The sequence below is a fragment of the Lathyrus oleraceus genome, chromosome 7, assembly GCF_024323335.1.
Source record: "Lathyrus oleraceus cultivar Zhongwan6 chromosome 7, CAAS_Psat_ZW6_1.0, whole genome shotgun sequence".
NCBI lineage: Eukaryota > Viridiplantae > Streptophyta > Magnoliopsida > Fabales > Fabaceae > Lathyrus > Lathyrus oleraceus.
The window spans coordinates 87129908-87142348 of NC_066585.1; the positions used below are offsets into that span (position 1 = coordinate 87129908).

The window sequence follows — 12441 nt, forward strand, 5'->3', positions numbered from 1 at the left end:
TTACACATCTAAAACACATGTACAATTTCAATCACACATCTTGAGATCTTGATAATTAGTAAATACAATCCACAATTACAGTCAAGTTTTGTTCTATTTAGTAGAAGTGATTATATAAATTATTTTTTATATTATAATCTTCTATTCATTCACAACAATGTTTTTATCTAAATCATTTGATATTTTTTTAATTATCTTTTATATGATTTTTCTAATATTTTTTCTATTTAATTCTTCTCCATCTGATCTAATTCCTTTATTACATAATTTACAAAAAAATTCTCTGAAAACTCAAACCATTTTATTTTATTTTTCATTGTATGTTATTTAAACACTCTCTTTAATATTATATTTTTTAATTTTATTATATTTAATCTTATAAAAAAAACACAGCATCTTAATTTTATCTATTCTGGTGTTGATTCTTACTCTCAATAAAATTTTCCATTAAATTAAATAACACTTTTATGTCATTCCAAAAACTATCCTTTCAATCACCAAATTTAAATTAAATACAATAAAAAAAACATCTCAAATTAATATTCAAACCTAATTGTCCAATAGTATCGTCTTCTTTTAAACTTGTGTTGCTTCATATTTCATAATTTAAATAATTAAATAATTATTTTAAATAACATTACAAATTATATAAATCTCATTATTTAAATAAAGATACGTTTTTTTTTTATAAATTTAATATCCAGCTACTGATTAATTTAAGAGATCAGCTCTACTATTTATTAGCAAAGAGTTTAATTGAAATATAAATTATCCCAAAACATAAAGTATTAGCATTAAATATTTAAATATGAGACTTTGAAAAACTATTATAAATATATCTAAAAACTATTGTAATTTTATTATGTTATAAAGGGAGTAATCTTATCAACTTTCTCAATACTGATTAGTGATTGAGGATATATATTACATAATTAGTTACATACTAATCAAAGTTTAAAATTTAACATATGTTTCTATATTCATCAAATAATTATTAAAATAATAGTATAGTAGTGACACAATAGTCACCCATCCATTTTACATTTACCTTTATCAGAAAAGCAAAGCATGTGAAATTTGTCACCAAACACTTGTTCTTTCCACCGCCATAACTCTTCTCCTTATATATAACAAACCCACACGCCTCAAAAACTTCAACCACACTCTCTTCTTCTCTCTAACTAGAACAAGAAGAAGAAAAGAATCAAAAATGGCAAGTTTAGAGGAAGACGAGTTGGTACAAATGGTACATGACTTTATAGAGTCTGATCATTCACCCAACTCACCTACAACTTTCATCACATCCTCTAATCACCACCCTTTACACAATAGAACACAATTTTTTGTTTTGCAGGTAGGTGTCTCACCCTTGTGTTGTTGATTAAATTCAAATTCTTTACAAGAGTTTCTTTGTTTGTTGATTAATTACTTTTGGTTGTAATGTTTTTAGGATATTTTAAGGAGTGATATGACTTTAGAAGAAGCTAAGGTTATGAAGTATGTGATGAAGCATATGAGAGGTAGACATGGTTCTGAGAAAACAACGGTTCTTAGTAGATGGATTGTTCAAAGAATGAGAAAAGATGGTTTTAATGCTTCTCTCTATCAAACTTCTTGGTCCACTTCCTTAGGATGTCCTGCTGGTTGGTCTTTCTCTATTCTGTATCATCTCACAGACACTTCTGAAAAAATATGTGTCAGTCTCATTGATACGACATAGCTGTATCCGTGCTTCATAGATCAGATCCTATGTAATACCCACAATATTGACACATATGACACTAACACATGTGATTATGATGAATGTGTTAAATTAATGATTAAACATGTTTATATGATAGGTGAATACGAGTATATTGAAGTGATGATTGAAGATGAGAGCAACAATGATGGTGATTCTATGAGGCTTATTATAGACATAGACTTTAGGTCACAATTTGAACTTGCTAGACCAACAGAAAACTACAGAGAATTAACAGACTCACTACCAATAATCTATGTTGGAACAGAGAACAAACTATGCAAGATAATCTCTCTTTTATGTTCTGCAGCCAAACAGTCCTTAAGAGAAAAGGGTCTACACATACCACCATGGAGGACTACAACATACATGAAATCAAAGTGGCTCTGTGTGTGTCGTAAAGAGCCTAATCCTGTTGGTAATGGTGTTGGAATTGGAGATAATAGTGTTGTTGGAAATAGTAAGAGGGTAAAGAAAAGTGATTTGGGGGGTGAATCTGGTTTGTCTAGTCAATTTTCTAACATGAGGATAAATTGTTGTTAGATATACTACTATGCTAGGTGATGAGGACTTTTCATTTTTGGTCTTGAATTGATTTGGAGTTTAATAAAAATTGTAATTTATAAGTATAAAGTTTTGTATTGTCACACTTATGCAAGTGCATTCTAATAAATATTTAGTAGTAGTATTTTTGAGATCAAATAGTGTTTATTTAATTAATATCCTTTTCTTAAGCAAGTTTGATTTTATTGTTTTAACTTTTGGATTATTCGGAGAAGAGATCATAATAATATGAAGTTATCCAAAACAATTACTTCCTCCTTTCTAATTGTTCTGCGGGCGGAAATATCACCACCTGCATAAATAAAAGTATCGATTCATACTTAACTTCTTTTTGATTATTTATTGATTTGAATGTTGAAGTATTAATCTTAAATATTGCGGTGTAAATTTTGTCGGTTTATTCTTATACAATCGTATCAGAATGGTTGAAACATGTGATTTCATGCATAAGAGTGAGTGAATCGTGGAGATTTAAAAAACTTTGATTGAAATCAAAGTCATTTGAAAAGTTAAAGTGAAAATATTTTAAAAAACAAACAAGTAAATATGCAACGAAATACAAAAATAAACGAAAACTTAAAAGGCAAGACAAGAAAGTCTTAAATTGACCTATTCTTGACTTTAGAATTACCATGAAGAGTATCTAATAAATTTGAGAGCTTTTAGAAGGATTTGCCTACAAACCTCCTTATACAAGGAAATGAAGTTTTAAGGCTAACTTCTAACCAACAACAAACAGGTTTAAAGGGGTTATCATCCAAACCAAACATAGACTTTTCATGGGTTGATCTCGAATCAAGATGGAGTTTTGAATTGGTCATCCTTCAAAATGAGATGGAGTTTTTTGAGTTGAGTATCCTACAAATTCAACCGGGATTTTACACATGTTGGCCTCCGAATCGAGATGAAAATTTTCACAAACTAATCTCTAACCAATTAAGCTTTTATACCATACTGAACTTATGAATCAAGATTGGATTTTACACATGTTAATCTCGAATCGGTAGAGCTTTTAAACGGACTGAGCTCAATAATTGTTATGGAGATTTTAATAGTTGATCTTCACTAACCAAAAGATAACTTTTCTCCTTGGCGAAACTTGTAACACCCTAAAATTTGATTAATTTATTTAGTCGAATAAATTATATTTTTTTTTTAAAATTATTTAGTATGTGGTGCGCTTTTAGTTAAATATATTGTGAGTTGTAATGAGAGTTTTGATGGGTGAATAGAACAATTAAAATAATTAAAAATAATTAGAATTTATAATTGTTTTAATTAATTAATTAAACTAAATAAGAAAAGATGTTTTAGGGTGAAAAGTAAAAATTTAGAAAAAATAAGGGAAGGGATGAGAAAATAAGAAGAGTTGGGTCCTAGTGTGATTATTAAGATATTGAATTAGGTTTTAGAGATAAATATGGATTAGTGAAATTTTGAGGAAGCAGTACGTGAAATAGAGCTTTTGGGAGAAAAAAAAAGGTTAGGGCTTGAAGAAGGAAGGACAAACCATAAACCTAATTTTGGCTAGGAATCTGAGGTAAGGGGGAGAAATGGCTTATATATGGGTGTTTTGCATGAAAAAGTATAGAAGAGAGACCCTTACTCTCTTTAAGAATTGTATGAACTTTATCATGACTTGTTGTTGTTTTATGATATTATGGAAATTGATAATTGAAGGTGTGATTGTCTAATTTTCGTGACTGAATTTGCGTGCATATGATTCTGTTTATGTGTATATGTTTTTTACATCCTGGAAATTTATAATGATCGATCAATATGTAATATTGGAAGAAGTCGGTGATGAAGTAGGAATGGTTAAGATGGAAGCCGGATATTAGTCAAAGCTAGAACACGAATTTGCTTATGGGATCCGAGATATAGCCCGACCTAAGAAGGAATCACCGTGCTAGGTTAAGGGTTATGAAGGACCGAGGTGGTGAATCTCACACCATGGGATATTGAGCCAGGATAAGTGTTGAAAAGTATATTTTCGGAAAATATTTTAATATCATATCCACAGAGATTGGTGGTTATTACCGCCGTTCTATAATCCAAATTGTTATAAGTTCAAAATGTAACCAAGTTGTTTTGTTTGAAAAGTTATCTTTTGAGTAAAATGTCACTAAAATAATAAAATAGTTTTAATCAAATGTAAAAGGCTTGGCAAAATTGGAGTTCACTATTCAAATTGCTTATGATTCCTTATGACAACTATATAGATTTAAGATTATTGATGATGTTCAAGTATCCTCTCAATATTATTTATGTCTAAATGATATTGTGATAATCACTATATTAATCTTTAGACGATGTCTCCACCTAACTATCAATATAGCAATCTTTAATGGTTGATACAAAGGAAGAGTAGTGAATAAATCTATTTCTACAACTTATTCACTACTTGAAAATATATTTTATGTCAAGACTTAAATAATCTCTTTCAACAACTACTCAAATCTAATATTCAACTTAGGGCAAAAATATCATTCAATACATCAATAACCTTTTATCATATATAAGAATCAAATGAAATACATAAACAAATAGGAATAGCTACTACCTCCAATCTTGACAAAATTGGGTTTAGCTCCTCATCATTTTGGACAGCAAAATGCAATGGTAAAAACTCTGTTTTTCTCTTACAAAAATGTGAAACTATGAATGAATGAGTGACTATTTTCCATTCTGTTTTCTTAAAGAGTTGGTATTTCCTAAAATGTTCATTTTCATCTAAAACTGAAAAGCACCCTAAAACAGATACAAAACTGTCACAACACAGCTGGCTTAAAATAGAACACTTAGCCCAAACAAACAGCTTGCTGGTTTCGCAAGGTTCGCGGCGCCATCCCTGGTCGCCGCGCGAACTGAAGCTTATTCAGCTTCCTTGCTTTGCAAGCTTCATGCAATGATTCTCCCAAGTGTTAATCTTCCAAATTATGCCTCCAAATTGCATTCAACACTTCTTCCAAATTATGCTTAATTACTCCGAAGCTCTCTTGTCCAAAAATTCTACAAAACTAACAAATACGTGAAATAACTACTCAAAACAACCTCAATTAAACCTAATTGCATTTATACAAAATTGTGAGAATAAAAGTGTGTAATTACATCAAAAATTGGTAAAAGGGACCAATAAAATTATATGAAAAGTAGTACTAATTGGTCCCTAACAATAAGACGGGATAATATTCGAAAGGCCACAATGTAGAAGCAATTTCGAAAGATGAAAGGTCACAACGGTCCCATAAAAGGGACGTTACCGGTCATTAAGAAGAGAAATTGAATAGACAAAGTGGCAGTGGTTTATATCCTTTGAATTCCAAAAGGAAGAGGAAATGACTCTTCATAATTGGAGGTAGAGAATGAGCCTATAAAAGGACATGAAGAAACAATGAAAAGGGACCTGAGAAAATACATAAACAGACACTTAAACCAATCGTTTTAGGCTCTCCCTAACAGATAACAGGGAAGTCAACCTTTTAGTATCTTTAGAAAGAACATTTGGCGCCCACTATGGGGCCTCGGTAAAACTTTCCCAAGCCACACAAAAACCATCATAAAAAATTGCTAATAGCCCAACTATGCGATGTCCGGATCATCTCCCAGCCGAAGTGATCCACCTCTGCCACCAGATATAACTCAATTACTCGCAGTGGTGGAGACTCTCCGTCAACAAAATGAAACCTTGTAAGATAGTGTTCATGTTTACAAACACAAAGTCAATAGGATGGGGATACGGAGGAGGAGCCTCTAGATTCTAACCTTTTTCCGAGGCTATCTAGGATGATCAGGTCCCAGAGAACTTCAAACCACCATCGTTGGTGTCTTTTGATGGTAAAACCGACCCACATGAGCATATTATTACGATCAATAACCAGATGGAAATAATAGGGGATTCTGACTCCCTTAAATGTAAATTCATGGACGATACCTTTAAAGAGGGAGCTCTGCGATGGTATATGAGCTTACCTCGATTCTCGATCGTTAGCTACCAGGACTCAACTAAAATGATGGTACAAGATTTTTCAGCAAACAAACATAGAAAGGTGTCTACTACTAGTTTGTTTAACGTCCGACAAGGACACTCAGAATCTCTCAGAGAGTATTTGGCAAGGTTCAACGAAGAAACAATTAAAGTGTCTCATCTGAATCAGGAAATGTTCGTATGGGCATTTCAACATGGCCTTAAAGTCTGGCAGTTCAACGAATCATCAGTACAAAAGTCGACATCTAGCATGAATGACGTTATTACCATAGAGGAATTCTACATCGAATGGGAGGAAAGTAACATGGAAAAGAGATATCGAGATGCCAAAGAAAAAATACGAGCTAAGAAAGAAGGTGTCGGGCATAATAAGGAGTACTTTAGGACCAAACTCTGGGACTATATAACGATGAGGCCATCTCAGCGTCCGATTGACAAAGTGGCCGAGTACACACCATTGAATTCCAGACGAGAGGACATCTTGAGAGAAGTATATAATCTGAAATTACTTCCCATATCAGGGCGTCTAAAAGGGGTCCATATTGTGATGGGAAACGACGAGAGTGCATGGTGTGCATACCACAAACTTCACGGACATCACACTGAGAATTTCCATCAACTAAATAAAGAAATCAAGATCTTAATTCGAAGAGGACGACTGATGTCTTATGTTAAAGACGTCGAAGGTCAAACAGGAAAGAGAAGACATCCCCGAGAAGACACCAACTCAGAAAACCCAACACAAAAGAAAGGGAAGAATATAGAGGAAGTCCGCGAAGCCCAGATGACTCGTCACACATTGAACACTATTGCTGGGGGATTCACGGGAGGAGGAGAAACCAGTTCATCCAGAAAAAGATATGCCTGGACAATGATGCATGTTTGGCAGAAGCCGTCTTCAGAAGAAGAGGAAACCCCAAACATAATCAGTTTTTCTATAAGGGATGCTGAAGGAGTATTAGTCCATGAAAATGACTCGATGGTGATCAAAGTGAAAATCCGAGACTGGAGCGTGAAACAAGTCTTAGTAGATTCGGGGAGTTCAGTAGATGTTTGGTATTGGGATGCGTTCAAAGGGATGGGTTTTGATATCTCCGAAATGTTACCTTTTAAAGGTACTTTGGTCAGATTCTCCGGAGAGCATGTACATGTACTAGGACATTTTCCTATGATAACAACTTTCGGCAGTTATGACATTGCAAAAAGTGTTAAGTTGAGGTATTTAATGGTCAACGATGCATCTCCCTAAAATATTATTGTCGGAAGACCTTCATTCAATGCTTTGAAGGCAACATTATCCACTTTAAACCTCACACTGAAATATCCTCTCAAAGATGGCCGAGTAGGAGTAGTAAAGGGTGACCAGGGGTTAGCAAGGAAATGTTATAAAGACAATATGAAACTCAAAAGGAAAGCTCAAACTAATGAACCAATGAAAAATGATCATTTAAAAGTGAACATAGTTGATATTGATCAAGGAGAGGATCTGATATAGGATAGTCTGACACACATTGGGGATATAAAGAAGATACATGTTGAAATTCAGGAATTCCAGACAACTTAGATTTGCTTTAATTTGTCTTCGGAGAAGGAAGTCGGGATCATCAAAATATTAAGAGATAACATAAACATGTTTGCATGGAAACCGACTGATGTGTCAGGAATCGACCCAAACATAATTTGTCATCATCTAGCGCTTGATCCGGTAGTTTCACCATGGTTGTTTTATCAATGAGGGTTGGGCATTCAAGGTCCGTTTCCCATGGAAACAGAGCAGCTGAATATATTAATAATGGTTGTCGATTACTTCACTAAATGGATGGAGGAAGATGCGATTGCACGAATCACATCAGAAAGAGTATGCCGATTCTATAAATGAAACATAATATGACAGCTCGGCCTTCCTGGGGTTATTGTGTAAGATAATGGCATATAATTTTGTACTTCATCAGTTATAGAGTTTTGCAAAGATTTGGGAATACACAATCAATTTATTTAAGTGGAACACCCACAAGAAAAAGGTCAGGTAGAGGCGACAAACAAGATCATTTTGTCTGGGATAAAAAAGAAGCTAGATGAAGCCAATGGTTTATGGGTCAAGTACCTGCATGAAATTTTTTAGTCTTATCATACTACGCCCAGATCAATTACTCGGAAAATTCTTTCAGGATGGTTTATGGAATCGATGCAATGGTATCAATCAAAATCAACACTCTGACTTGGAGGTGTATTGGTTTTGATGAGAACACCAACTTAAACGGTATGGATAGTTATGCAAATTTATTAGATGAAATCTGGGAAGCAACCCACATAAGGGAGTTCGCAGCCAAACAAAGAATTGCTAGGAGGTTTAATATCAAAGTAAGGCAAAGGGATTTCATAAAGAAGATCTGGTAGTGGAAATGGTGATTGATCCCAAGAAGAAATGCAAGCTAGATCCGAAATGGGAAGGACCTTTATGTATCCATCCAAGATTGAATAACGGGGCATACAAGTTAAAAAGCTTAAAAGGTGTTGAAATACCTAGGACCAGGAATATAACTAGTCTTAATTTGGAGGTCATGTTTTTTTTAATTAGGTCTTTAATAGATGAAAAGACAATAAATTAAAAAATTATATTTTATTTAAATAATAAATAAAATTAAACATATAGAGAGAAATATTATGTAGAAATTTGACTCATTGAAATTCAATTTTTCGCATTTTTCTACCATTACAATTTATAATTTTATAGAAAAATTTATACCATTTGATGAAATTAAATAATTTCGACAATATTAATAACGAATTATTTTAATTAATAACAACAAATAATATGAAATTATAAATTTTCAAGGTCTCACGACATCTATACCAAATTTATTAATGTATTCATTAAAAATGGTAGAAAAATATAAACATTTTTAAGTTTACATTTCAAAAATTGTCATGCATTTATAAAACTCTTAAACTTTTAAGATATTATATTATGCATTCAATTGTACTTGAACAAGACAAGACACACTATGAGTATAAATATATTGAGTTGATATAGTAAAATAAAAATCTAAATTAGTGAAATAACTTGAAAAAAAAGTTAGGCTAATATAAGTTAAAGAAACCTTTTAAATCTAATAGTTTAATTTACTATCTATTTAATAATAATTAAATTAAAAAACGATAATAATTTTTAAATTTTTAAAATAGAGATTAATTGTTATGCACTGTCAGTGTAAAAAATTTTACACTGTCAATGCATCAAATCATCCGTTTGTATTACTTTTTAAATGTTTAAAATAAAAGTCAAACCTTTCAATTAAATCAGTGGTTGTAATTAATTGATAGTGTAAAAAATCTTTACACTGTCGGTGTATATCAATTAAATTCTTTAAAATATTATTTAAAATCAATATGAGATTAATTACTATACACTGTCAGTGTAAAAAGTTTTACACCGTCAGTTCATCACCATCACCTATTTGTATTACTTTATAGATTTTTAAAATAAAAGTTAAACATCTTTTAATATTCAATGTCTATAATTAATTGACGGTGTAAAATCCTTTTACATTGTCAATGTATTTCAATTAATCTCAATATATATATATATATATATATATATATATATATATATATATATATATATATATATATATATATATATATATATATATATATATATATATATATATATATATATATATATATATATATATATATATATATATATATATATATTATATATAAAATAGAAAAAAATTGATTAATGGACCCATAATAAATTTTAAAATGGATTCAATGTGGTAGCATATTTTATTAAAATGGAAAATATACATAAAATAGATAATAATATAATAATAGAAAAGTAGTTGTTTAAGTGGGTTCATAATAAATTTTAAAAGAGATTTGATATGGTGGCATTTTTTTTATTAAAATGGATAATGTACACAGTGTAGATAGGAAGGAATTGAACCCACATATTATTATTATTATTATTATTACCGATACATAAAATCAACACTCAACTATATTAGATTTCATAATAGATATTGCAACTTGTGCTAATATATAGTGAAAATTAAATTAAAATTAATCTCATATATCAAATTTGGAGACCATGTACGATAACATTCCTTACACATCCACATAATCGGTCTAGTTTAAAACATACCATACATTAATTATGAATGTTTGATTTCCTTATCTTCTTTTAATCAAAATTCCACAAAGATCATGTAATAGAATTTTATTTTTGTCTAAATTTATCTTTGTGTTTCTTAAACTATCAAAATTGTCAAGTCATTGAAGCAAGATGTGTCAAAATACCATCAATTCATACTTCTAAGTTCATCGTTTGTTATTTCCATCCGAAGAATATATATGGAGTGAGTCAAATTCACTTTCACCCTAAGTCATGTCTTTCATTTATTTGATCCATTTATCCTATTTATTGGTATCAAGAACTAAAAGTTTCTCACTGAAATTATTTTTAAGATTCTCAAAGAACTTGCCATGTTCAACCATGAACAAGAAAAATGAACACCGAATCTTTATCAATTTTTGGAATCCAAAAGTTTAAGGTTCTAACTACCATTTGTTAGAACAATATATTAACACACACATAAAAGAGAGAAAAAAAAAGTTGAAATAAAGTTGTGTTTGCACATATTGTTGTATATTCATCAAACATCCAATGATAATTATTTATACACTATTAATTATATTTATAATTATTTACTAGGCATAAAACAACTTAACCAATTTAATTAGTTATTTGTATGGCAAATAACTAACTTAACTACTACTTACTTATAGCACAATTCTAATCTTAAGTTATATTTTTCTTTTAAAACTCCTTTTAAATAGACTCTAAGGTATCCTTGGGGAGTTTGGAGAAAAACTAAAGAGTATGATTTTGAAAAAAAGAAAAGATAGAGTGGAAAAATTAAAGGATTTTGATGGAAAGAGTTTTTGAAGGTTTGTTTTTATTTATGACAAAAAAAATCATTTAATTTAAAAAAATTTAAAATTTGTATTGAATCATGTGTTTCGAATGATTTACCTAAAGTCTTATTATAATATTTTTAAAATTATAAATATAATAAAGATTAGACCTAAATATACTTTTGATCCTTATAATTTGGGTGTTTTAAACAATTGATTTCTTTATATTTTTTAATATAAAGGAATGAGTTTAAGTCTAAAACTTTAGTTTTAAAAATTTTAATTAATTAATTTATTATCTGTAATATCTTTTTTTTAATTTATTTTTTAGATTTAATGTTCAAATTATACGTTCAGACAAAAAAAATTATAGAAAGAATTTAAAATTTCTCACTATCAATCAATATCAAATAGTAAAAATGAAGAATTTTAACATAAGTTTCTTACGTTGCATAAAGACCCAATTCATCTTTAAACAAAGTTAGAAGTTAGGAGAATTATTGAAAAAAATTGTTTGAGAAGGAAGAACACACCTTATATAAACAAAAATTAATTACAGTTAAAAAGCGATAGAAACTTCAAACCAATATTATAGTAGTGAAAAAAAAATACTATGAAAACTACTATCAACACACCTTCCTTTCCAAAGTTTTATTGAGATTATTTTTAATATTCAATTTAATTTCTTTAAGTTTATATCCACACACATTTTGCTCTACGAAAATAAAATTTTAAAAAGAATGGAAGTATGTTCAAAACTACAAGGTGTTGTTGGGCTAGGTTTTGAACATTTTAATAGATAATTTATAAGTTAGTTGATAGCATATAAGTTAGTAAATTAAATTTAAACTATTTAATAAAATTAGTGAGTGAATTAATCATAAATAATAATAAAAATTGATAAAAAAAATCATTTTGACAAATTTATAATATTTTGTAAAATTAAAATAATAAGAAAAAAGTTGAAAGAAAAATAGTTGAATAAGCTATATAAAAGGTATAAGCTCTAATGCATCTTGAAGTAGTTTATTAAAATTAAACTAATAAAAACCATTATAATCTCGTGAAAAAATATTACTAAACATTTTGATCATAGAAACTTATAATTTATAGAACTTTCTAAACAGTTAATTCTCTAGAACCTTCCCAAAAAAGAAAATTCTAAATAGTACTATGTTATAACCTTGTCAAAAAGAAAATAATACGTTGAAAACTAACATTACTT

The 12441-nt window shown here is 29.8% G+C and overlaps 2 protein-coding genes across 2 annotated transcripts; both read left to right on the forward strand.

The window, feature by feature from the left end:
* Positions 1-1048: 1048 nt before the first annotated feature.
* LOC127105907 (uncharacterized) lies at positions 1049-2443 on the forward strand. The gene is made up of 3 exons (XM_051043120.1): positions 1049-1354; positions 1451-1643; positions 1842-2443. Exons 1-3 carry the CDS (start codon positions 1211-1213, stop codon positions 2282-2284), a joined length of 780 nt encoding a protein of 259 aa, XP_050899077.1. The 5' UTR covers positions 1049-1210; the 3' UTR covers positions 2285-2443.
* Positions 2444-6186: 3743 nt separating this feature from the next.
* LOC127102173 (uncharacterized) lies at positions 6187-7542 on the forward strand. Its single transcript, XM_051039578.1, has one exon. The coding sequence runs from the start codon at positions 6187-6189 to the stop codon at positions 7540-7542; it is 1356 nt and encodes a 451-aa protein (XP_050895535.1).
* Positions 7543-12441: the final 4899 nt, after the last annotated feature.

Excerpts from the sequence above, each read along its gene's own strand:
- LOC127105907 (XM_051043120.1), top strand. The coding sequence starts at position 1,211 with ATGGCAAGTTTAGAGGAAGACGAGTTGGTACAAATGGTACATGACTTT. Across the intron at positions 1,355-1,450 it reads CACAATTTTTTGTTTTGCAG|GATATTTTAAGGAGTGATAT; the intron begins GTAGGTGTCTCA and ends TAATGTTTTTAG. Across the intron at positions 1,644-1,841 it reads TTCCTTAGGATGTCCTGCTG|GTGAATACGAGTATATTGAA; the intron begins GTTGGTCTTTCT and ends TTTATATGATAG.
- LOC127102173 (XM_051039578.1), top strand. The coding sequence starts at position 6,187 with ATGGAAATAATAGGGGATTCTGACTCCCTTAAATGTAAATTCATGGAC.